General features: G+C 41.4%; 1 protein-coding gene across 8 annotated transcripts in view; it reads left to right on the top strand.

The window, feature by feature from the left end:
* Slc4a4 (solute carrier family 4 member 4) overlaps window positions 1-25,526 on the top strand; it is a 393,201-nt gene that overhangs the window by 46,333 nt on the left and 321,342 nt on the right. For 6 of the 8 annotated variants that reach the window (XM_087184464.1, XM_087184443.1, XM_087184461.1 and 3 more), the window contains 2 exons: window positions 1,608-1,681; window positions 19,064-19,243. In XM_087184464.1, coding sequence (XP_087040590.1) covers window positions 1,609-1,681; window positions 19,064-19,243 — 253 coding nt within the window. In that variant the 5' untranslated portion in view covers window position 1,608. Of the gene's footprint in view, window positions 1-867; window positions 1,056-1,132; window positions 1,265-1,607; window positions 1,682-19,063; window positions 19,244-25,526 lie in introns of those variants that run through there. The other 2 variants (XM_087184444.1, XM_087184474.1) reach the window with 2 other exon arrangements.

Genomic DNA, 25,526 nt, shown 5'->3' with positions numbered 1-25,526 from the left:
GGCCTTGTGCACCCATGGTTGGTCAAGGTGAAAAAGAAAGCAGGAAGCAGACATATTTCTTAAACAATACAGCATCTTCTGAGTCCTGTGCTGCGTGCTTTTAGATGTGTAACAAATTAAATTACAACCAGTGAAAGTTTGATATTACAGTATTATGTGCAAGGTTAATATTATTAACCCCGTTTTATATATGAAAAAACAGAGGTTCAAAAAGTTAAGCACTTTGCTCCCAGTGGCAGAGCCACTAAGTGATAGAACTAGATTTTTTTAAACATGGTGCTACCTGACACCAAATTTTTGGCTTTTTATGCTCAGCTAGTTGCTTTGCTTTGTGAGATGGATATGTTCCTAAAATAGTAAGAAGGAAACTATGAATTTAGTGCACATTCACATAGATTATAACAGATATTTGAAGCACATGAAATTATATAGACAATATGGAAAACAGACTTACAGTGTTTAATGCCTGAGCATATAATGGGATGAATAGATTACAGAGTGAACATTTGGTTCTCTGGCAGGGCTTGTGTACACTGACATAGAGCAGCTGTCCCCAGAAAAAGTTCTTTGTTTTTAGACCGGTACTACACAAGCAGCATTAGAGCAATTCAAGATTTCTCTGTGCTTTCACTATAAATAGAATTCATGGAATTCTGTATATGAAAGTTAATGCAATGGGAAGGAGCCACTGAGACCTTAACTCAGTCTATAAACTAGAAACATGTTGGTCATCAGGAGGCTATAAAAACACTGTCATTCCTTGGATGGATTCCGAGGTCTTATTTAGCACATGAAATTGCAGGGTAGATCCTATTATGTAAGGAGACCGGAGGACAGCATAGTATGATTACAAAATGCAGAACTTTCAGGGAAGAGTTAACAGGGCAGGTATACCTAGAGAGAGACATGTGAGAAGAACACGAAGATGAATGAATGGGTGGCATATACATGTGCCTGTTGCTGAAGCTGGACGCTGGGTAATCCTCAGATGTCAGCTTTCTGTAAGGCCAGCATGTGACTCCAAGCTTGCCACTCAACAGAGAATACTGGGCTGTGTGAGTATTAAGAGGCTGGCTGGAAGCTGGGCTCCCAGTGTGTGTGAGCCTCGCTCCCTGTCGCTCTGTTCCTGTGGGTGGTGTGTGTGTGTGTGTCTGTGTGTGTGTATACATTTTGTGCAGTGGGTGTTTAAAGAGCTAAGCCCTGAAAACTGGATTTCCACAAACGATCGTCACGAGCACTCCAGACACACAAACTTCCTTTCTTGGTATTTTTTCTTTTTGGTTTCATCCTTTTTTCTGCAAACTCCAAGCGGGAGAACGAACTCCCCCCCCCCCCCCGCCGCCCCAATATCCAGACTACAGGATCAGGATTGTTTTCTCTTACCTGTCTGTGGGGGTGCCCGCTCCAGGGAAGCTATGTGGGACTGGCGTATTCTGAAGCACCAGGAGAGAGCTGTGTGAGGAATTGCAGCCACCCAAGGAAGAGTGACTGTGCCCTGGCAACATGAACAGCAGCCTGCAGGTTAACCTGCCCAGGAGCTGGGCGGCACCAGGTGGCTCCCTCCAGGAGAAGTCTGAGCATTCTTTTTTTCTTTTTTATTACTATAGGATGGAGGATGAAGCTGTCCTGGACAGAGGGGCTTCCTTCCTTAAGCATGTGTGTGATGAAGAAGAAGTAGAAGGTGAGCCTCTTGGGTGTGGGAAAGTGATTATTTATATACCCATGTCTCTGAGATAACAGCATTTGTTAAAGTTGCAAACCAAAGCTTGTCTGTGGAGTTTATTTCATCTCTACATTTTGCTTCCATATAGAAAGTATTTTAGGAACTACACTGCACCCTCAGAATCTAAGTCAGTGTCGTTTTAACTGTTTTTTTTAAAGTCTTATTTTAAAACTAATGCCTGTTGTAGGTCTGCCTCTGCAACAGAAATAAATATTTTACAAGATACTATTAACCACTTTCCAATGACTAATTCCAGGAAGCTGCTAGATTTATATGAATGTGCTTGGCAGCACCTCCTAATATTCTTTTTGTAGCTTGCAGGGAGAGAAACAGATGTTGCAGAAGGGGCCAACGCCACTGTTATGGGAAAATGGGTTAAGCTGAGGATGTTAAGAGTGGGAATTATGGGTGAGTCTCAGTTAAGAAAAGATGGACAAGTATTTTTGACTTAAAGAAAGCCCTCAGGACTTCTTTCACTAATGCTCCTCAGTGCCTGTCAGAAACCAAGGCAGAGTTTGGTGTTAGCTGGTGTGGTGATGCTTTCAGTGTGCATCCTCCTCCTGTGCCTTTTGACTTAGCAGTAATGTGGGAGCAGTGCTACCTGTGTGATAGGGAGAAGGCGGGGTTTCATTAGTATTTATGGAAGTAATTATGTGAGTGCATCACAGGTATACAAGTTATTTTTGATATTTATGAGATTTTTATAAAACAACCAGGGGTGTATATAGGCAGTACTCAAAATGAACTGGAACTTGCAGTTGAACCATAGGATCAGTTTTCAGCTTGAAAGTCACCCATGGGACAATTCACATGTGTTTGTGTCATAGTCTGACTGTTGCAGAATCTTGGAACAGGGGGTGGAGGAGTTGAGGAAAGAGGCCGGGCATTGTGTGTTCTGGAGTGACCCTTCTGCACCACCTTGAGCAGCCTGAGTGGTGTGGTAGTGCTGGGGTTTGTTTCTCCAGTGAGTTTCTTCTGCCTGTGTAGTGTGGAGGATTGGTGCCCTACCCTACTTCCCACATTTATGCTCTTGAGACTATTACATATTTGATGCCCAAGTTTCTTAGAAAAAAGGAAACTACAGTATTTTCTTTCATATTGTTTTATGGGTTCCTTGCATTTGTATGACATGACTATGGGAAAGTATTAAGTTGGCAAAGTCAAAGAACTAAAATTTTGTCTTAAGAGTCTCGTAGTCCCTGATGCTGAATCCCCCACTGCAGTGACTGTCTCACTGTCCCCCTGACAAACAAGAGGCAAAATCATTAACATTGTAGCACTGAAGGGTAAAAAATAATATACATGTCAGTAATTATCCTATAGTTTTAGGACAATTAAAGTGGAAAAACTTGGAGGGAGATGTCCTGTGAGTGTTTTCCTTTGAGAATGAGGTCCTAGTGGAGCTCACAGAAGAGGAACACCTTGAGTTTGTAAGGTATGTAAGAGGGACAGCACTCTTACAGTTTCTTTAAAGCTTTGCCTCAGAAGTGTATTTACTCAGTTACTTCCCTTGATTTTCAAGCACAGAATTATAAATTCAATATAAATGAATAGCATACAAATCTATAACCAGGTTTCTTTGGAGAGAAATCAAAAGACAACTAAAGATAGTAGAAATGCTTATAAAATTCACATGTGGATTTTGTACACTTTTCCATTCTTATGAGACCCTTTAAACTTACTGTCTTTCATGTTGATCAGTGCCTGAGCTGGTTACATTTCTATCAAGGCATACTTAGTTGCCTGTTACTGAATCATGAGACTGTAGCCAGTGACGGTTGCTTGTGGTGTCACCATGCAGTGCAGAACTTCTAGTCTTGGAGGCACTCCTACAGGAGAAGATTTGGAGCCAACAGTTGGGAACTCTGTTTCTAATTCAGTGCCTTCCTATCAGCCCTCTCTCCGCCCCAGCTTCACCTAGTGGCGATGTAGGACTTCCATCTTAGATGGCTCCAGAGTTAGTGTGAAGTTGAAATGGACCTAGGTTTACGGCACAGCCAGTGCTCCTGCAGTTGAGAATGACTTGGTTGTCAAGACTTCTGATGAAGAGTCATGCTCTAAGTGGGAATGCTTTTCTCAAGGATATGAGCCCATCTCATAATTTTTAATTGCATGGAAAAGGGAGTCTTTGAAGGCAACAAAATGTGCTCACTATTCTGAGGAACTGAGTTTCTTGTATGGCAGAAGTGAATGTTCCAGTTTAAGGCTCAGAAAGTCAAAGAATAAGGAACTGGATCACCTTACATGTATGCTATTAGTCATATTTCCTTTTGTCTAAGCAGTTATTTCTCTTGCTTCTAGAATAAACATGATTAAAATACATTGTAGCATCTTAGAAAAAGTAAATTTAGAATAAAACTTTGGGTTTTTTTAATAGTAATTTGCACAGATAAGAGTATTCCTGGTAAATGATTTTGAAGGTGACTACAGTCCAGGAGCTCCAGTTACTCCGAAATGCTCATGCTTTAGCAATGTATCTTAGGTCCCCTAATTCCCTTTGAGTAGTTCAGCTCAGCTTGAAGGCCAAAAGAGCCAGCTGTTCTCTCCTAGTTCCTTCTAACTGTAGTGCTGGGACCAGGAGAGAGACCGGGACTTCATACCATGCCCTCAGTTTACCCTGTTCAACCCTCAGTTTACCCTGTTCACAGTGGGTGGCATGACACTTAATCTACATTCTAAAAACTCGAGCGAAAACCATCAGTTGGAGAACTCATTAAGAATAGAATGAGTCAGAAGAGGAGTCATCTTTTGTTTAAATAATGAATTTATCTATGTGGTATATATTTAAAGACCTGAACCTGTTTTCATATAATTTTATATAATTTCATATAATTTCCCCATGTAATTTCACATATGACATATGTGTTAATGGCTTAGAGATCACTCTCTAAAAAGGGAACCAAGTGCCAATTTTAATCTTTAAAATAAATTGAAGCTTTTATGTCTGTTCTTCATTTGTTTCCTTAGGTATGACTATAAAATTAACATTTTGGGCAGGGAATAGTTGCTATGTATCAAGTAATTTAAAAATTTCAGATATCACTATTTGTTTCTGTACTGAATGGCTGCAGTTTCTGCCCAAGCACTTTCACAGAATTGACCTTTAGGGGACAAATTGGCCTGTAGAATGACCCAGAAATGTTGACTGTGAGAACCAATCATATGAGTTTCATAGGTGGTGATGTGGCCAGGTTTCTTTAGGTGAGCTAAGATTGAGGTAGGAAGCAAGAGTCTCAGGTAGATTTTTCTAAACAGGAGGAAATCTTATGGATATTTTATGCTATAAAAAGTTGGCTTGGAATTCAGATCTGTGTGATATAAACAGATTACTTAATAGTCTCATATTTTGCAATAGGGGAAAAGAGCAAACCCCACCTTATCCTTTGAGATAAGGCCTTGGCTCTGCAAGGGCAGGTAACTCCTCAGTGGCCTTGGCAGCTCTGACTTTATGAGGAGGCACCTCTTAACATCTAGCCCCACCAGAGTGAAGAAACACGAAGTATAGTGAGGCAATGCTGAAACATGTCTCCATTTGTGAGGCTTGCCTGGGGCTCCTTAAAGCAATTGTGATGCATTGTGGTAGTTTTCCACTTCCCTTTGGGACTGAGTCCCAACAGGAAGTATGCTCTTGCCTTTCCAAGAGGGAGCACAGTTCTACAGATGTCCATGCCTATGGATGGCAATTAAGAGGGAGAGACATGTTGCAAATGCATGAAATTTTCAGGAGGGCTTTTAGATGACTGAAAAAGTAGACAAGTAAAAAAGTGGGACAGGATTTAGGACAGAGCAGATACTAAATGTTAGACAAAACAATAAATGAACATATTGTGGACTGAATGAATATGTAGTATAAATGAAATAATGTGAATATAGATTTACTTTATATACTTTCTTACATTTTTGTTTAAAATTTTTTAGACTTTTTTTAGGATCCATTGTCAAATGAGATAATTTAGTCTTTGTCTTATCCTTGATGTACTTCTGTTTGGTTTTATAGAGATCATTATCATTTTTGTATTGTTTACATATTTGTGTTGATTATAAAAAGAAACCTCTAAAACACTTCTGCCTTATATTCTTTTGTTGTTTTCTGTCTTTTGGTCAGAGTAAGATGGTGAAATGGTAGCCTTTGTCTTTCTGAAGGTGAGACAGGGCCTCAATGTTTTACTGCCGTGAGATCATAATGACTGAGTCTGTTTTCCTCTGACCGCCTCATGTGGACTAAGGGGGCATGTTGTTGGAGGTGGGTATTATTCTAAAAAGAAAGCAGGGCTTGGCAGACATTCACTAGTTATCACAATGGTCCAGAAAAGAATTGTCCAGAAGGTGCGAATGAAAACCTATCAGATGGGATGGGTGGCCGGTCCTGGCTGGGCTATTCTAAGCGCGGGACATGGGTGTCCGGTTGCGTTTTGCTGACCTCTCCTCCGCTGCTCACTCTAGTTGCCCAGAAGCACCGTGTACAGAGGAAACACTCGGGCAACTCCTGCTGAAGGAAAAGCCTTCTTCACAGAAACAATGCACACACTTTGGAAACCTTTAAAGAAACACAGTGCAGCGTTTAAAGGTGTTGACCCTGGAGAAACAGCTTGTTTTTCTCAGAGCAGGTGGAGCCCTCACGGACCTTTTCCAGTGCCAGGGTTCTTTCTCCTGCAGCCTCTGCATTCTTGCCAGAAGCCCTAAGGTCTAAGCACTGTGCCCTGAAGCTGCCTAACATCTCCTGCTGCGTCAGTGATACTAAACATTTGCATATAGGTTTATAGCCCTTTAAGGAAATCTGATGATGGTTCCACTGGGTTTTTGAAATGAATTAGACACCACCCCTTTCCAGAGTTTTCTAGTTGTGGAGAACTCCCTGGTAATACTCCATGGGTGAACACCTTCATCCATGAAGCCACTTCTTGTCTTAAGTAACAGCATTCTTTTGTGGCAATAAACCATAACAAATTGAACTTGGTAGTTGGATTGTGTTTTTTAAGGATCCAGAAATTCTGAAATAATATACTTGCAGTTACTTTTTCTGTTGAGTACCTTTTAAGAAGCTTCTTATCTGGTCAAATTAGTGAGATACGTTGTTTCGTATTTACTTTTGGGGATATCTACCATTTGTGTAGATGTTACAAAAGCAGAGTAGCTAAGCATCTGTTTGAAAGTAAAGGTTCAGAACTTACTCAGTGGCTCACTCTTTGCAAAAGTGAAGGGAGCAATTTATAGCTTGGCTTTTGGGAACATGACATACACCACACCACTCATAACTATGAAAAGCAATGCTGGAGCTATACCTGGCATTAAGAACAGGAGTGCTTTATATCATATCACTCTCTGTACTTTTTATATCTGATCCAGAGAGCCTCCCCAATAATTTTCAATAATTATTATTATTCTAAACATTTTAATTGGCCTAAATGGTATTTTTACTGCATAACTGATTTCTCCCAGTGTGCACCCTCTGCCCTCCTTTGTGTGCTCGCTCATCTCCTACTTCCTGTATTGGAAATGCCAGACCCTGAATGGTCAGTGACAGCTCTCCAGGATTGTTGTCTTGTCCGTTGGACTCATTCTAATCCCCTTATAAGCTCTGGGTAGAAGATCTAATTTTCACATTTAGATTTTTCAGACATACATTGCCTGTAATTTGTTAAATTGTTTCTTTTTCCAAAAAGAGGCATATTAAACTGTAATTGTATACTGTAATTGAAATACAAACTCTGGCCCATTGTCTAATAAAGGTTGCAACATTGTTCCTTCTGGAAAACAGGTTCAAATGTGAATTACTGTTCCACAAATAAGGAGGATGTACAAATCTATGTATATCTAGACATACACATTCCTCCTGAGGCATAGACGAAAATAATCCTGCTCCCTGGCTATTATGTAATATAAGTGCCAATTAGAGGGGATTATGCAACAGTATAGAAATAATACTATGTAATCTAGCCTGAGCTAAATATTTCTCCATTTTTGTCATCACAAGATTCAGAATCATTGGGGGAATTGAAAATGGGTCTGATAAGAGTGAGTAGCTTAAGAATTGAATAAAGAAAGATAAGTTGAGGTTTTCTTGTTGCTGGAGAGCTTGCTCGTGAGATTCTGTTTGGCTTTTGTTTTATTTGCTTTCCTGGTAGATAGTGCTGAGGGAGCTGAGGTGAGAGCTGCCAGAACAGGGGTTCGTGGCCAGTTCTGAACACTGTATTCCGGAGTGCTGATTGTCAGGTGGGATGAAAGGCGAAGGCAGTGGGTGAGGATGGTGGAGGGACACCCACTGAGTCAGCAGCATAGGTGGCTGCAGTGATTCCTTTCTCTGGAGAGCTGCAAAGCCTTCAAATCTGGTTGTTTTTAGTTTTCTGTGGAGTTAGAGTCAGAAGGCAACTTTCCTAAGTGCAATATCCAGTGTGCTCACTTTTATACTCTGCTAATTTTGAAAGGAGAATAGACTCTACTTACGTTCTATTGAAATAGTGTTTTTTGGAATATTTTCTCGGTAGAATGCTTAGTAACTGTTACCAGGCTAAAACTTCTGAAAATAAAAATAGGTTTTGGATTTTAGTGATGTTGTCCAATAAATCAGTTACAGAGGGCAAGAATTATATATTTATAGATTGGTTAAGTCATCACCCGAGCCCTCAGTTGATTATTAAATTTTCAACAAGAAATTCGAACTGTGCTGCAAAATAAAGAAGATGTCTTTGATGTAGAATGAAAGATTGTAACTGAATCCAGTGGATGCATGTGTTTGGCAAATTAGATCAGTATCTGATTGTTCAGATTTTCCCTTGCTTTTTTCAGGCTGGGCTGTGGCTTAGAGAACAGGATGGCACCAGGGACTCAGGACCAGTTCTTGGCACTGCCACTGTCCTTCTGGGTGACATGGATGAATCATACTCCTCGGGTTGTGTTTTGCCTGTCTACTCAGGCAGCTACTAGAGATGCGCCTTAGGTTCTTGGATGATTCCTGAAAAATACTTGTATATTTGCAGTAAGCTGTTGATGAATTACTGTAACTTCTGAATTTCAGTATTTTTTTTTGTATGAAGAAATAACATTTGCATCCTCTTCATCTAGTTTTGGTACGAATATGAATTGAATAGAGACAGTTGGAATTCCTAGGATGAATCCTGTAAATTTTAGATATTATTTCCCTAGAATATAACCCTTGCATGTAACTTTTCTTTATCGCCCAGTGGTGACTGGAATTGCAAAATACTTTCAGATTAAAGTGTAAATACTGATATCTGATCATCAACACATTGGTTGATTAATACCATACTAACTTTTAAATTAACCCTAATATAACTGAGGAATAGTACTTTTTCTCCCCTTTGAGCTTATCAAAGTGACTAGAATATTTGCAGGTGAAGAGCTAATATGTTATGTTTCCAGGCTTGCATGTATCATTGAACATATTCCAGTTAGGGCTACAGTTAGTGTTCAGCCAAACAAACTAGTGATTATTAAAATTGAGCCAGGCTGGTGGTGCAGGCCTGTAAGCCTAGCAGTCTGGGAAGCTGAGGTAGGAGGATCACAATTTTGAGCTCACTCCAGGGAATTCAGTGGCTTAGTAAGACTCTGTTTCAAAAGAAAAAATCAAAAGGTCTGGGGATATGGCACAGTATGGAGCCTTTGGGTCCAATCCCCAGTATCACAAAAGCAAGACAAGCCTCCCCCAAGTTGGCTGATATAATAGCTTGGACATTAAGTCCGGATCTGAAGGGTGAATGGGAATCAGTGTAGATGAAGAATGAGGGAAGCCTCCTAAGCAGGATGAGGAGAGGAGGGAGAGGTGGCCTACTTGAGAAACAGGAGAGTACTGTGGCTGGATCATGCCATCAGGGACAGCCTGGCCTGCCATGGGTGGAACCCAGCTAGTTTGTTGCCTTTCATGCTGTGCTAGAGATTTAGGTTTTTTTTTTTTTAGTATAATTGAAATCCACCATTTCAAGAGTTTTAAGGAGGGAAGTGACAACACCAAGTTTGCATTTTAATAAACATTATCTGGCTAGAGAGAGTGTGCATCCCAGCAGACAGTAATGAACAGTGGGGAGAGTGCTGCTGGACTTCAGCGGAGAGATGAGTTTAGGTTGGAGAAGAATAGAAGTAGGTGGAGACAGGAAGGTTAATTTCCCAGCATTTCCAGGTGGACTGGTAGAAGGATGAGTGAATGGAGAGGTGGATGAGGCTGTTCTGGATTTCGACTAGGAGAAGTTTGGAGTATCACATACCACATTGTTAGAGGAGGAACACTATAGAAGGAGTGGTGGGGGTGATGGCAGTCCAGCTTTTTAAATATGTTCAGTTTGAGGCATTTGTGTGAGATCTAAATCAAACTATGTGCTAGGTAATTGGCTATGTAAGCTGGAGATAAGAGGCTAGGATAGGAGTGGAGATAGAACCTGGACACAGAACTGGCATCTGAGCCACAGGAATGGGCACCATTCCTAGCATAGGAGAGTAGAGTGGGAAGAGGACAGGACTGACCAATTACTGCCAACATTTAGAGAGCAAGAAGCAGACACAGCAATAGGTAGAACACCAGGGAAAGATAAAACCTATGAGGTAAAGAAAGAGAGCTTTCAGCAGGAGCCAGGGGTCAACAGTGCTGCAGTTGCCAGGAAGGCAGGTAAGATGTGAGGGAACAGTGCCATGACTTTCGCAGAAAGATGGTATGACTGGGGGCCTCTCAGCCATGTAGGGGCCTGGTTAGGTCGGAATTAAATAGGGGCCAGCTGAAGAATGCCCAAGAGAAAATTATCATATCAAGAAGTTGGGAAGAAACTTTGAGATGATGGTGTAAGCTTTTAGCCTTTCCTTCTATGTGCTCTGCTACACTTGACCAGTTCAAATATTTGGAATTATTATAGGAATTTTAGAACTAGAAAGGGTCTTGGAAAAATCTAGTTCAGACTTCTGGCCTCAGAGGTAGATAGAAGAGCTGGGCAGAAGTTAAAGAGATTTGGCTCAGTTAGCACCATGGTAGTTGGAATAACTAGGGCCTGGTATTCACCAGGATTGTGCTTACTCCCAAGTGTGCCCATCTGGAGGTTTGTCCCTTATGGAAAGGGAAGAGATTTAGATAGGGAGATGAATGTATAATACAGGAAGCACTTGGGAGAATAGAAAGTGGAAAGAACAGAAAGGAGAGGAATGAAAGGTGTTGAGAGGTCTTTCAGGAAGGTGAGACTGCAGCAGCCTGATGGCCCTCACCCTCTGAGTGACCCCAGGTGATGAATGGGAGGGCAGATATTGCAGTCAGAACATCGTCCTACTCTGAGGCAGCTCATGGAACTAAGGGTTGTGAATTTAAACTTGTCATTCTGTGATTATCAGACAAAAACTTTCAGAGAATCATGGAGCCTTTTCTTCCTTCCAGGTAATCAGTACCTTGAAAGGACTAATCGTTGTTGCTGTTATTTCTCTGGTGGACAGGAGGGGTGGCAAAGTGGGAAAGGAAGGCTTATGTTTCCAGGAGTACTGAGAGGAGTCCTTGCCTGAGTCCATCATTAACTGGATGTTTGGCTTTGCCAGCTCCCTGGAAAATGAAGAGGGTGAGCCAGATCATGTTTATGGTCATTTTAACTCTAAAAGTATGATTCTGTGCAGGTGTGTCAGGCATATGGTCTGCTTTTCTGGGTACATGCAGAAAACTGCAGTCATGAGGCAAGGCTTCTGGAATTGGGATTAACTAGGCTAACTGTATCTTGAAGCATTTCCTCTGGTTATTGGTGATTGTGATTGCCCTGTGGCCCTGTGTGCATCTTATACACTGTACAGGGAGTTTGAGGGCAGGGAATCATGTGGATTAGTGTCAGACATTTTATATGTAATTACCTGTGAACAGATAGCTACATTGTGGATTATCTGTCTATAGCAACCAGAGACTCTTCTTCCTGTTTCCCTGAGAGATGCACAGCAAGTTTGGAATTAGTGCATGAATGTATGCATTGTGTGTCTCTCTAGGCTGCCTCTCTGGCTGCAGTTGCAAATCCAGTTATCGATGACTTGGATTAGCCATTATTTTGTGTCTTCCAATTCTGTGTCCTATTCATTTGTGCCAATGGTGACCACCAGGGAAATAAACGGAAGCTGCCAGTTCTCTGGTTTTGGCTCTCAGGTGGATTTTGTCTGACTGCATATGTGCTGCACATTTAAATTCAGCAGTTCTTATGAGGTTCTAAAGTGTCAGGATGTGGGGTGGCTTCTTCTCGTGGGTGGCTCCTCTCCCTCTTCACACTGTCCTCCCTAATGAGGCTCCTCCATCTGTGGGTACCACTCTGCCCTTCAGTCCAGTGAGTGTGCTGGACCTGGTCTGTGGGGTTGGCTCTCCTGGTGTGAAGACTTGGGAGAAACTCTGCCCAGATGGTGCTGGGGCCATCAGCATTTGTGTCAGGGTGGGGTGAGGAGGCCTGAGGTCAGGAAAGGTGTGTGGATTGTTCAGCTCTGTGCCACTGCTGGAGCAGTGCACAGGGGCCGGGCTGGGGTGGGTGGTCTGGAGTGGGCTCCCCTTCCCTGCTCGGGTGAACATGCTGGGAGCAGGGGGTTCCTGAGTTGTTATGGGGCTCCAGGTGAGTGTGAATGAGGAAACTAGTGCTCATTTTTCCCCCTTTGGGACAGAAGGGGAGGAACAGGACCAACATTTATGGAACACCTTTGTGTACCAGACACAGCAGGAAACTTTCTTTCATGTTTTTAAAAGCTGTATCTCGTTCCCTATGTAGATGTAAATATATAGATATAGGTATATTTTTAAATTTATAGATAGATATACAAAAGTTTTGGTAAAGTTAAAATTACTTGGGAGCATCAACTGTCTAGATTGTGAAGCATTTCAGGAACTATAGTCATTACAGGGAAGGCTGATTTTCAGCTCTGTTTATTTGTTAACGTAGGTTCCTACACATTTTCAGGGTGAAACTCTTGTTTTTCTACCTTACATATTTTCAAATAATTTATGACTACTGTACATAATAACGTATTTCTTTAAAAATATTCAGTAATTCAGATTTCATATAGTGTCCACCAGTTTTTACTTCTCTTATCAACTGTTAATAGAGGAAACTGCGATAGAAGCAATTTTACTGTATAGGTTTAGGGGTTTCAGCTTTATCTGAAGACTGGTTACACCTCTTTTGCGAAAGTGAGCACTTGGAAGGCACACATGACATGAGTTTTCTGAGCAAAAGGACAGAAGTTTAGATTCCTACCCTCTGAGATCTTTTCTCTGGGGCTGTTGGTTCTGCCTAGAGATTGCTGCTATCATTGTCATCATTAGGTATTAAGTACTAAAGTGCCATGCTCAGTAAACAACAGGCAACAAGTTGAGACTTCTTATCAGTCTTGCTGGGGGACCTCAGGTAGCCCTGAGGATTTCTGGGAGGCTTCCAGTATGCCAAATCCCAGCAGCTCAGTGGGAAGGAAAGTATTGCCTTTTAGTAAAACAAAAAACAAAACAAAACAAAACACTTGTACTATTGATTTGTTTGCCTGCCTTGATTCTAAGTGTAATTGGTAGTACTAATATTAAAAGAAGTTACTGAAAGTATTCAAAATTATCTATAAATAAATTATACATAATATATAATTTTCTCTTAACATTTTTATTATATTTTTCTATGTAAAAACTTGCCACTATCTAAGATATAAAAATAGAAATCATTTCTTGTGCTGAGTGGTAATTAAAGTCTGGACCCTCAGACAATCATTTCATAAAGAGCTGGCTTACCCCCTGTTAACTGCAAAATTATACCATGCCTTTTGAAGGGGGTTTTCTTTTCATAAGCTGGTATTTATGCCTCTGTAAATTAGCAGTGTTATTTTGACTATATCTCGTTATAGCTGCCCATGGACATTTGTGGGTTTGTAAGTAATAAAATAATTATTTGTTTTTCATTAAATATTTAGGATTATATATACTGGCCTATTTCTTATTATAGAAAGTGCCAAAAGTACAGCGTGCATGGTATGTGGACGTGCTGTGACTTTGTCTGTGTTTTCTTATGCATAGAGTTCTAAATTAGGTTTTTTTGTCTAAGAAGTAGAGCCTGTGCAGCACCTTTTTATAATCCATCACTCATCCAGGATGTCTGCCTCCTCTCCTACACTTTTCATAATTAAAAAGTTTAGTAAATATCTCCTAATTTTGCTTTCCCCACATCTCCCTTGGCAACAGCAACAACATGTTCTAAGCATCTTGGCACAGAACCAGGTTACTCTAGATAAGCCAGGAAAGGCAGTATTTAACTTATATTTTGGGACTATTGTCAATCAGTTCAGAAAGAATGATATAAAGTGCCACGGGTTGTGGAATCTTTGCTTTGAGCTGGAGAGAACAGAAATTTAGTGGGTTACAGAAAGAATAACAGTGTAGATCAAAGCCAAATTTGGACCATCACATAGTGTTTAACTAGTGATGTACATGGAGGAGGGTGGGGTGGCTGCAGGTGGGAAGGTTGATATCTGGGAAAAGATTTTACTTATCCTTTAGTGATCTTTTGGATAGCACATAAATTTGAAATCTTAAATTAAAATATTTATATGCCCCCTCCTTCCAAAAATGCCTAGTTTCAAGTGAAAATGACAAGTTGGAAAATTGGAAGAGTGAGGTGAGTGTATACAATGCATTTCATGAGATCATATACCCACTATGAATTGGCCAGTATTTGTTTCTGTTCTGCTTAATAGTCAACATGAGGAAGGAAACATAACTAACCACAAGATGTTTAGTATAAATATAGACTGTATTACAAAAGACTGTCAGGGTGGTAATGAAACATAGCTCTTCTTGCCAGTGTCATCCGAGAGATATTTCTCCTGTGGATTTTATGAAGAGGACAATGGGTTAACCAGTGGCAACATCTTGGACTTCCCCAAACCTTAAATGGGTGCTGTCATCTATATGTATAGTAAATGCAGCAACATGTTTACCAGGAAGGAGCTAATATAGCCACCCTGCGTAAACAGACATAGGGTATTAGCCATCAAGTCACCTATAAAATTTAAAAACTTTATTAGTCCATGTTTGCAGTACACTTTGATTACATTTATTGTGGAGAGTTGGTGCATGTACATAACACATCTTCATTCTCTTTTTCATCCCCTACCTCTTGCAACCCTCCTGGCTCCTTCAAACTCTTGGTGTCCTTCCTATTTAAAGAAGCTCTATTTCCATTTTTTTCTTCAATTATTATTATTATTATTTTTTGGAAAGAGGATGGAAAAAGAAAGAATTGAAGAAGTCATCTTTTCTGGCATGGTGGTTTAATTCTTCTAAATCATCATTGACAGCAAAGCTGGTGTCTATGTAAGCCATCCTGACTTGAATGGCCACCAAGTTATTACATTTTAAGAGTTCTATTTACTGGAAAATGCAGTTTGGCAACAATCAGAAGTATGCGCTTAGGTTAGGCACCCTCTGGAATTGGGAGAATTGCATATGATAGCCTCACAGTTCTTCCTGCTTGTAATGAAGATGGGACAGGTGAAAGTAGGAAGAAATAAGAACCAAGAAGTGATTATTTTTGAATTCAGAGATAACCAGGAAAGCCATATTTTCTTCCCTGTCCTGGGAAGTACAGTGTACAGTGTGTAGTATGAACGGAAAGGTACTCCCAAACATTTACAGTATGTTGGGACCCACAGCATCTGACAGAGAGTATGGTAGGATATTTATCTGAACACATAACATGGCAAATTGCCAAATCAAGGGCCTGGGATTTAGCTCAGTGGTTCTGCCACCTGCCTAGCAAGTGCAAGGTCCCGAGTTTGATCCCTGGAACCCCCCCCCCCCCCAAAAATGCCGAATCGAGGAATGCCCTTTGCCTGCACACCTAAATGTGTAGATTCCAGTAATTTTACTTTATAGTTCATAGTAGCAAGAATGTGGCCTTTATTTTAATAGCATTTAAAACAATTACCTGCTCCTTATTTATTATAGCTGTTTAAGAAAGTTTTGTTGTTTCTTTTTTCATTATCTCTGGAAGCAGTTTTTCCTGGAACTTCTAGCAGAGATTTTTTTTTTTTTGAGTCTAAAAAAATTCCCTTGTAAGAAGCAGATAACTATCCCTGAGTCTTTGAGCATCTTACTGTTTTAAAGACTCATGGGGTTGGAAAGTTTGGCTGCCAAATTTCTCTTTTTCTTTTTATATGTAAAACAATACCATGCCCTCAACATTTGTGGCTCCTCTAAGAGTTTGCCCTCATTTTCTACGTTATAATTTACATGTAGCCATCAGTCTTTATGACATATCTCTGAGACAGGGAAAGATATTTTAATAAAAATAAATTCTGAGAACCACCTATGATATTCTCATCCGCAGTAACCTTTTCAGCAGTAACGCTGATCCTGTTGCTCACAAAGATGGGCATTCTGTGGGGGCAGTGAGGATGCTTCCATCTCAGCTCCTCCTACTTTTCGTATTTCTATTATTGGCATATATGGTTGGCTTTTTTAAATATTTGGTCATCGCTTTGGGAAAGTGTGCCTGCCTCATTGTCACCCACCCAAACAAGGCCACCTTGGTCTCCTGCTGTACATAAAAGAGCTGAAGAGAAGAGCACTTAAGTAACTGATAAACCAGTCAGCACTGTTCTGATCTCCAACAGTCTTCGGCACCCCAGATCATTTCCTTCTCTAGCTGAACACAAGACTGAAGAGCAAAACTTAGTTCCCATTAAAGTGTGGGAGGAGAACAAAGACACTCTGGTTTGGAATTGCTCAGTGTAGTGCCGTCATTTTCCCTGGCAGTTCCTGGAAGGCAGGGTCTTCCTCAGGATATTCTGTTTGACCATGCTGTGTGAGAAGTGGAGAACCATGCTCCCTCCCCAGGTCATCACAGGGGTGGGAACAGAATGGGTGCAGGTGAGTGTGAGGGATCTTTTTGGATTGGTAGAAAGGTTCTGAAGTTGGATTTATGGTAATAGTGGTACAACTCTTCATTGAATTATACTCTTAAAATGAGTGGATTTTCTGATTTGTAAATTATAACTCAGTAAAGGTGATAAAGGTGCCGGAAAGGGGAATCCCATTTGCACTTGTTCCTGGGTAGCATGGTACTCTGGAGAGCAGTGCCCTGTCTGCAGCTTCCCTGCCTGGGAGGTGGCAGGGAGGTGGAGGGCATGGGTGGGGAGGGCTGTTCTGCCTCTGGGCAGGTGCCTGTGCTCACAGAATGAATCAAATGGCCCTGATTGTGATGGTAACAGGTCACACCAGGTACCAAGAGCTAAGGCATTGGAAGGTTCACTCCAGGAATCAACATATCTCATTAGGTTGAAGTTTTTCATTATCAGAAATCTTACTTTAAAACCCTGTCAGCCCATATCTGTTTTTCAAATGACTTCATTAACTGTACTGTGCAGATTTGGGTAAATATATGAAATCTTTGTATGTAATACCCACATGACTAATTACCTTTCCCCCATAATTCCCATTATTTTATATGGTATAGAAAATATTTAATGTGACAAGTTTTAAATAATTTTTCCTACCACTTAATTTGTGTGTGTGAGACAGAGGGAGGGAGAGAGAGAGAGAGAGAGAGAGAGAGAGAGAGAGAGAGAGAGAGAGAGAGAGAGAGAGAGGGAGAGGGAGAGAGAGAGAGAGGGAGAGAGAGAGAGGTGTTCTTGTAATTCCTGAAGGAAGGCGATGAACCTTTCAGGGTTTGGTTTACTGAAGGCACTGGTGGGTTCTGGACACTCATGTTGTTGAGACTTGAGATAAAGCTGCAGGCTCCCTCAGTAACAAGAGTGCAGGAAACAATTGACACTGTTTCTTAATTCACATTGTTTCTGAAACATTTCCTACTTCCTAGCATAATATAGATTTCCCATGAGAACAGTTTGTTTACAAATGGTTCGACATGATAAATTTCTCATTGGCACATGTTCTGTGGAGAGAATACTACCATGCTTTGTAGTGGCAAATTGTGGTGCATGTGTGTGTGTATGTGTGTGCGTGCGTGCGTGTGTGTGTGTGTTGGGGGTGGGGAGCTCTGCTTCATGTAAAGTTACCTCCAACTGTATTCCAAGTATCTGTGCTGCCTTTTGAACACTGTCTCATTCACTTAGGGTTCACCCTTTGTTGGAATTTCTTGCTTGAAGCTGCTTATAATTCTTTTTATCCCTGCCAATTTAAGGGAACATCCCTTTGAAGGGCAGTGCTTTCTAAGCGGCCTGAGAAGTGACTGTGAAATAGTCCACAGAGATTGATAGTGGAGTAGTGTTGCACATGCATTACGTTGAGGCATGTGGTGTTACCGGCAGGTCTGTATAGTGTCATCAAGGGGCACATCTAGAAATGAGAAATGAAGCCTGTACACAAGAGCATCTAATCTAATTTGCAGATCAAAGGAGGGTTCATATTACTTCTGAAATGATGAGCCCCCATTCAGAAGTTACACTGTATGGAAAATGAAAGTGAACGTATTCCAGGTTTTTAAAAAAATATATGGAACTTCGTATTCCTGTTTTTAGGGTCTTACCAGATTTTGTAAAAATAATGCCACTTGTCAATTTTGCAGCTCCTTCCATCTAGAGAACTGAAAGTATTTCACAATCTTTTTTTCTTCATGCCCTTCTCTTCAAGGCAATTTTTGCCGGGCTGAGTTTATTTTTATCATTGCAACAACCAGTTTTTAGAAACTTTTAGAAACGAAAAAAGGAAAACGAGAATGGCACTGTAGCTGACATTCATTTTAACTTTTTCCTAGTGTGATCATTTGAGTATTTCTAAAATCTCTCCAAGTATGTCTTATTTTTCTCAGTTGTTCCAGTTCTAAGTCTCTGTTCTGCTGATTGGGTAAAAAAAGTTATACCGTTAAACCTTATCCTCAGCAAAATGACTCTTTGAACTTTGAGGGATGGCTTTATTTTTCCAGCCTCAACAGCACCTTTTCTAGCCCCCTCATCAACATAGTGACAGACTTGTGGAAGGTTAGAATGGGAAAGGCCTCCGGGCTCCACCATTTTAAAGCTCTCATTGGATAATGATGAGGTTGAGGCCCAGAGTGGATAAGAAACAAGCTGAAGGTTGTAGGGGTAATTGATGGTAGAGGTTATCAAGGATTCCTGATTTCTAGTTCTGTATCCTTTGGTTATCCTCAACAAAATTAGTTAACCTGACAGAACCACTGTGTACCCTGACAAAATCCTAGTATCCAGTAACATGTTGAATTACACTGTAGCTAACAAAAAATTAAGAAGAAATTCAATTTTTGCAGTGTGAGTTTTTCAAATATAGAATGGTAATGTTGAGTTCATAGACTTTTCCTCTGACCTGTGGATCTTGTGCGAGTTGTGTGCAGCAGAGAATGAGATCTGAAATGACAGGTGATTTGTATATATCTTCCTTAGGCCACCACACCATCTACATTGGAGTCCATGTGCCCAAGAGCTACCGCAGAAGGAGACGTCACAAGAGAAAGACAGGGCACAAGGAAAAGAAGGAAAAGGAGCGGATCTCTGAGAACTACTCTGACAAATCAGATGTGGAAAATGCTGATGAATCCAGCAGTAGCATCCTGAAACCACTCAGTGAGTACTCCGGGCAGTTGCCCTCTCTGCCTCGCTCCCCACCCTTGGGAACAACCCTTTCCAGAATTCTCCGGCTAACATGGAGAGACACAGCAATCCCAAGGCAGTCTGCCCTAAAGGATAATGTTTGTGGAGATGTGCAGAAGGCTGATGTAGGTGGCAACTACAAGAGTCTGAGTTGATCAGAAGAGATCTAACAAAGGTTAGGCAGAGTTTTGTGTGTACAGTTTGACAAGTAAAACAGGGCACAGTGTTTCCGGTGGCATCGAACTATAGAAATCAGCAGTGACTGGAAGGCTCTCCAGAGCTTTTTGGATGACTCCAGCTTAGAAGTAAGTTCTCTTGAGACAACAGGTTAAGATGAAAGTGTATGTACATGTCAGTGTCACAGGTCACATTTGAATAGCTCATGGGCTTGGTCAATGATTTAAAAAGGAATAATGGAGAAGCTTCCTGTAATTCAGAGAGGAACGTGTGGTGACAGTTTCTGAAATGTTGAACATGGCACATGTCATGTATTGTTAAAAATGAGATTAACAGCAAAAAGAGGTCAGAGAATACCTCTGGACTCAAGTGATAGAGTGGATTGTGTGTAGGCAAATGCTTGTTACTTTTTGTTTCTTTTTAATGTGGAGAATATTTGCCTATATGGGTAGCCTTGAGGCTGAGTAAGAATGAATAAGTGGAGTAGAAACATATGCCAGTGTATCAGGCAGTGCTCACTAGGGAAACAGATTTAATGTAAGACTATAAATATGTAAGGATTTACAAGGTAGGCTTACAATGGCTGCCCTTGGAGTCAGGTGTGAAGAGTGCAGAAGGATCCAGTTAAAGGTCACAGGCTTGGAGCTCACTGTAGCGTCCTGTGCGAGTCCAAACCAGGAGGCTGAAGGGTCTGCCCTGGAAGCCAGAAGAGAAGTCCAAGGTGAAGGTGAAGACTGGAGCTCCTCTGAGGAAACAGAAATGAGCCTTCCTTCTTCGTTTCCGTTATTCCATTCAGGCGACCAGCCTATTGGTTAGTGCCACTCACACACCGGGGCTGGGGCTTCTGTCTTCAGTAAATCCTTTCACCACACCCAGAACTGCTAGTCCAATTTAGTTGGGTGTTCCTTACTCAAGCTGACACAATCACTTCACTATCAGCCAGGTTGGAGGGACTCCCCAGGAGGAGCCAGACAGCGACAGCTCTCCATTGGGCAGAGCTTAGTGCCTTCTTTATCTCTTCGCTGCAGTTGCAGAAATGTGGGCCCTGGAGTAAGATGTATTAAGCGTAGTGCAGATGAAGCTGAGTTTTGTCATTGCTGGTGATGACAGGCCAAATCTGAAGGGATGGCTCAGGGGGGCTGAACAGTGAGCTTCAGAATGAGATGAAAGCAGGCATGAAGTGTAGTGATGGGAATCTTTTACAGTTCCTCAATTGGAACTGAGCAGGTAGCTTACAGAATTAAAGATTGAAGATTTGGAGGACAATTGGGAGATGGACCACTAAACAAAAAAATTGTTAGACTAAATGTGAGACTTAGAAGGGAACAGAGGGCAGAAGACTGAAGTTCCATACTTTTTGTTGGACTGTCAGGGGAAAATCTTTCTGAAAGAAACCATTCATGTGTCAACAAAATTATGGGATCTGTTGTGAGTAAAGCCCTTGAAATGCATATAAAAAAGGCCACAGTTAATAGTCTGGAGGAATGAAAGATAACATCACTTTCCAAATAAATTACTGCAGGTTATCTCTATTTACTGTCTGTTTTCAGCAGGGCCTGAGCCAGTGTCAAGGAGACCCTCTTCCACTCTTCCCATGCACATGGATTGTGCTCTTCTGCTTCATCACCGTTTCTCTCACAAGTTACCTCTCCCCATGCAGTTCCATAACAAGTATTGAAAAAGAAACTCCCAAGACAGCTGGCCCAAGGGGTTTATATGCTGATCATGTACCAGCTTTTCAGGAAGGGCAGTGGAGGTGGTGTCAGGCCCATGTAGATAGGTGATCAGGAATGAACAGCTCAGAAAGACACTGAATCTGCCATGGGTCAGCCATGGAAAGTGCTGCTCTCTGGCATTTGGGGACCAGTTGGAGTGCAGCATGTAAAATAAGGCAGTTCATTGAGGGTAAACTCTGGAGATCTCCTCCCGGGAGATGTTACTTATACTGTGTGCTGGGTTTCCCAGCAGTTCTATGGAAAGAAAGTTGTTAAGGATTGAATATCATAATATTATTTATAAATTTGCATTTCATGGTTGTTTTTTCTTGCTGGTCATATGCGATGTTGTAATATGCCTTTGAGATATTGACATGAGGCATCCAAATTGACATGAGGGTCTTTTAGCAAGCTATGCTTATTTTCTCTGCTGTTTGTCTTGGTGACTAGAGAGATTAGTAAGTAGTTGGTTTATCTGGTGTAGCTTTACTTAAAAGTCAGACTTGTTACACCCAGATATAGAAAAGCAATTATTCCTATAGCTTTGGCACCAACCTGACTATTGAGGAAAAGAAGTCACGAGAAGTATCAGCCTAATGTGCCACTATAGTTTTAATGAACACCACGCATAGTTCCTGTTATTCTTGTACCAAGGGTGTTTGAGTTACTGGTATCTGTAGACATAACATGTCCTGTAGGTAGTAGTTCCACATGGGCCACAGGTACATCCTGTGGTGCTTATATTTTCTTTTGAAAAAAGTTTCAGGCAACTCTTGTGTGGATGGTAACTTGATGTAAGCCATCTTTTTTATTTTTTATTTTTTTGCTTTTGCTTTTGCTTTGATCCTTCTAGTGATTTCTGTTGCTCCTGCTTCTAAACCATGAGTCTGTCTATCCTCGCACAGTCTTGTTGCTTCATTTGGGTCCAGGAAATTTTCATCTTGTGCTTACACAACAGAACAGGCCTTGCTTTTGAAGTTTTTCTCTGCATAGTTGCAACATGATGATGTAGACCATGCTGAAACTGCCTATTGCTGTTAGAATACAATCTTAGTTGGGCCCCGTGGCCCACGGTGTCTCAGCAGTCCTACCTTTTGCTATTCTTTCCTTTTTTCCAGTCACTTTTAGTTCTTGATACTCAAACTTTTTCTAGCTCAAGGTGTTTACTTTTGGGAGCCTGTCTTCTTAGAACAGTTACCTGTTCTTGTCCTGATTAGCTTTTCTCCTTATTTATCTTTCAGCTTTTAAATTCAACCTTGTCAGAGAGGCCTTTCTTTACTGCTCTCTTTAGTGCAAGTGCCCTAATGTTATTGTTTTTGAACTTCTCACAGGAGCTGAAACTTGTAGCTTTTGGAGCCTACAGTTTTTTTCTGGAGGTAATGCTGGATGGTGTGCTCCTCAAGAGCAAGGATCATGTTGTTTTGCTCATTGTTATCTCTGGCTCTTTGCACATTGCCTGGAACATAATCTGTGCCCAGTGCAAGTTCACTGAAGAATAATTGGACAAATGGATATGGAAGAGGAAATCACAAACATTGTTTTTATTGGTCTAAATATTTCCCACATTCTAGATAAAGACCTGGCTGATTTTTTGGTCTTAAACTTTTCATACAGCTTTCTATTTCCCTGCTTGGCCTTCCTCCTATGCCATGTAACATCTTGGACTAACTTTTAATTATTCCACTTTGGAAATTACTTCATTATTCCAGCTATTACCACAGTGGTACTTTTAGTCTAAGTAGATGACTCTTGAGTGTGTGAAGGTACTTGTTACCCAGAGGCAGTGGAAGAAATTGATCCTCAGGGCACATGGGTTCATCTTGTACACTTACAAATGCTCACAGTTCTACACAGACCCAAGCAACTCTGTTGCAGAGCCACATTCCAGAGGCAAAGAATTGAGTAAGAAAAGGCATTTCTGACTTGCAATAGACCCCATATCTTCCATTACTTAGGCATATCAGGAAGATGGCCTAATTAACAGATTCGTTAAACTTGAGAACAGAGATCTTTTTATTTTCTCTATTGCACTGGTATCAAGGCAGGGTTTCTCAAAGTGCATGTGGTTGGATTCTTCCACATTTGGAGCACTGAGGAGGAAGCCAGCTTGCTTCATGCCCCCTCGGAGCTCAGCAGCAGTTGAGTCCTTGCCCAGCTGCAGTCCCAGTGTGGAATCAGAGCCAGTGTCCCAGCTGGGCACTTGGAGAAGGAAATGTGTGTGAGTGGGGAGAGAGGCTGGGGAAGCAAAGTGAACTGGAAGAGCAGGCGGGAGGAGGGACCAGAGAATGAGGAGGTGGTGTGGAGTGGGCGGTGGAGAGAAAAGTTAGATTGTGCTCTTTCTTAAAAATAATCCCTTTGCCTCCTCCACCTTGCACTTTTTTCCCCCTAAGTTAGCAGCTGCCATCCTCTGAGGGTTGCCCAAAAAGTGGGTGGGAAGATAGTCCTGGCTGTTCCTGGCTTCCCACCCTGGGGGTTTGATCTCTGTATTTCTCACTCAGCATCCTGGGATGTTTCTTTGGGCACCAGAGGCCACCTGGTGACTGCAGACACTCTGCAGATGTGTGAGCTGTTAGGAGACAGCCACAAGCAGGATGCCCTTCTCCACTTTGGTCTGCGGGGGATGCATTTCTTGACAGGCTGGAGCCTGCCTCAATGTTGGGAGGTGGGGCTGCCTCCTGCACACAGGTCTCACTGTTGCAGCATCGGTCATTGGGAATGGGCATACAACACCCATTTATTCTCATGGAGCTCTTTTTCAGTTCTCTGGATGTGTACCAGAGCTGACGGATTTATGCTGGTGGACATTGTTTTGCGAGCCTGGGACAATGGATGCCAGTTGGTGATCCAGTTATATTCAGGAAACTGAAACAGAGAAATGGGCAGCTGCTTTTGTTTGGGTCTTCCGGGTAAATGAACAGAGTAGCTTTTCATAGGAGCCAAGAATATTTGGTGTTTTGTCATTTGACTTCCCCTTTTCCCAGTGCACATAGTGCCCGCCCCCAGCCTGACCTCATGCTTCTTGGTACATTTCTCTTTTCCTTTGAGTTTAACAATGTTTTAGGGAAGACTCTTATTTTTATATCATAAAATAAGATTTGTTTAATTTTTCTGTGTGCCATTGTCATGTTCTAAAAATGAACTGGCATTCAAGAGAGAAGGGAATCTTTGGAATGTGTATGAAATGAAGTAGTTCTGTCCCTGTTTAAAGAAACACAAACACGGGAGAACTAGACCATCTTTTTCATCCTCCTCTCTCTTTTTTTTTGTCTTATAGAAGCACTTTATCTTTAGGTCTGAGAACAAAAGCTTTTTATATTAAAAATCATAGAAAACTTAACTTTGCTTTTTCAGAAGGGGCCCTGGTGGTATAATTTCATGGGAAAGTTGGCCTGTCAGGGTAATTAGGAGCACATACCAGAGGCCATGTTCTTGAGTTAAAATCCTGGTTCATACCACCAGTGTAGCCTTGGAAACACACTAGCTTTCTGTGCGTCAGTTTCCTCATCTGTAAAGAAGGGATTGTGACAGATTCAATCAGAGTGTTCTGCGTATCAAATGAACATGGCATCTGGTTGGCAATAATGTTTAGCAGTAATTATTTTGAGTTACTCTGAGTACCTCCTTCAACCTTATCATTTCCTACCTACTGCTTGCAGGTTATGCCAAAAACTTCAGGCCACAATTTAGTAGAGATCAGTTCCTACTATCAAGAATCATTCTTCCTTAAGCTTGTCTAGCCTTTGCTGCCCCAAACTCTTATAGCTGTTCGTTTGTGTTAGACATCAGCGTGGCTCTAGGGCTCCATTGGCGTCTTTGAGATAATTCACTTAAATTCAGACTCTTAACCTTCCAAGGAGTGTCAGTCTGGATGCGGCTGGCGAGTGCCAGGGCCATGGAAATGTGGGTTCATGGGCATTCTGCTGTGGAATCTTGTCAGTGGTGGGTGACTCTGCTCACCAAGTGTGCCAGCAAATAGGTTTTTCTCTCTTTCACAAAAGGATGCCTTTCTGGCTGCCTCTTTGTTTTTCTCAATGAAATTAATGTGGTTAAGAACCAGTCAGAAATTTGAAGGCAGTGTTGTGCTGAAAAGGAAAAAAAGGGACGCACTGTGATTTTGGTGACATCGATTTGGCGCAACAATGTTGTGTTTTGTTGTATACAAAATATTGTTTATTCCTGTGATGTTAATGGGTATAAATAGGCTGTGTTACAGTGCTTCTTTCTTAGCAGGCTGATTATATAACATATCTTAGGGAATCTTAACTTCTCTGAATGAAACAATTCTCTTGAAATTGCCCTGAAGTGCCCAATGATGGCACTTCTTACACTATTTTCTTCCTGTTGCTACTGGCTATACTACTCCA

The sequence above is a fragment of the Heterocephalus glaber genome, unplaced genomic scaffold (assembly GCF_053883595.1).
Source record: "Heterocephalus glaber isolate CG9 unplaced genomic scaffold, H.glaber_assembly_v1.0 deba00000281, whole genome shotgun sequence".
NCBI lineage: Eukaryota > Metazoa > Chordata > Mammalia > Rodentia > Bathyergidae > Heterocephalus > Heterocephalus glaber.
The sequence above is the reverse complement of the archived record's forward strand: the minus strand, read 5'-3'. Positions and strand labels throughout refer to the sequence as shown.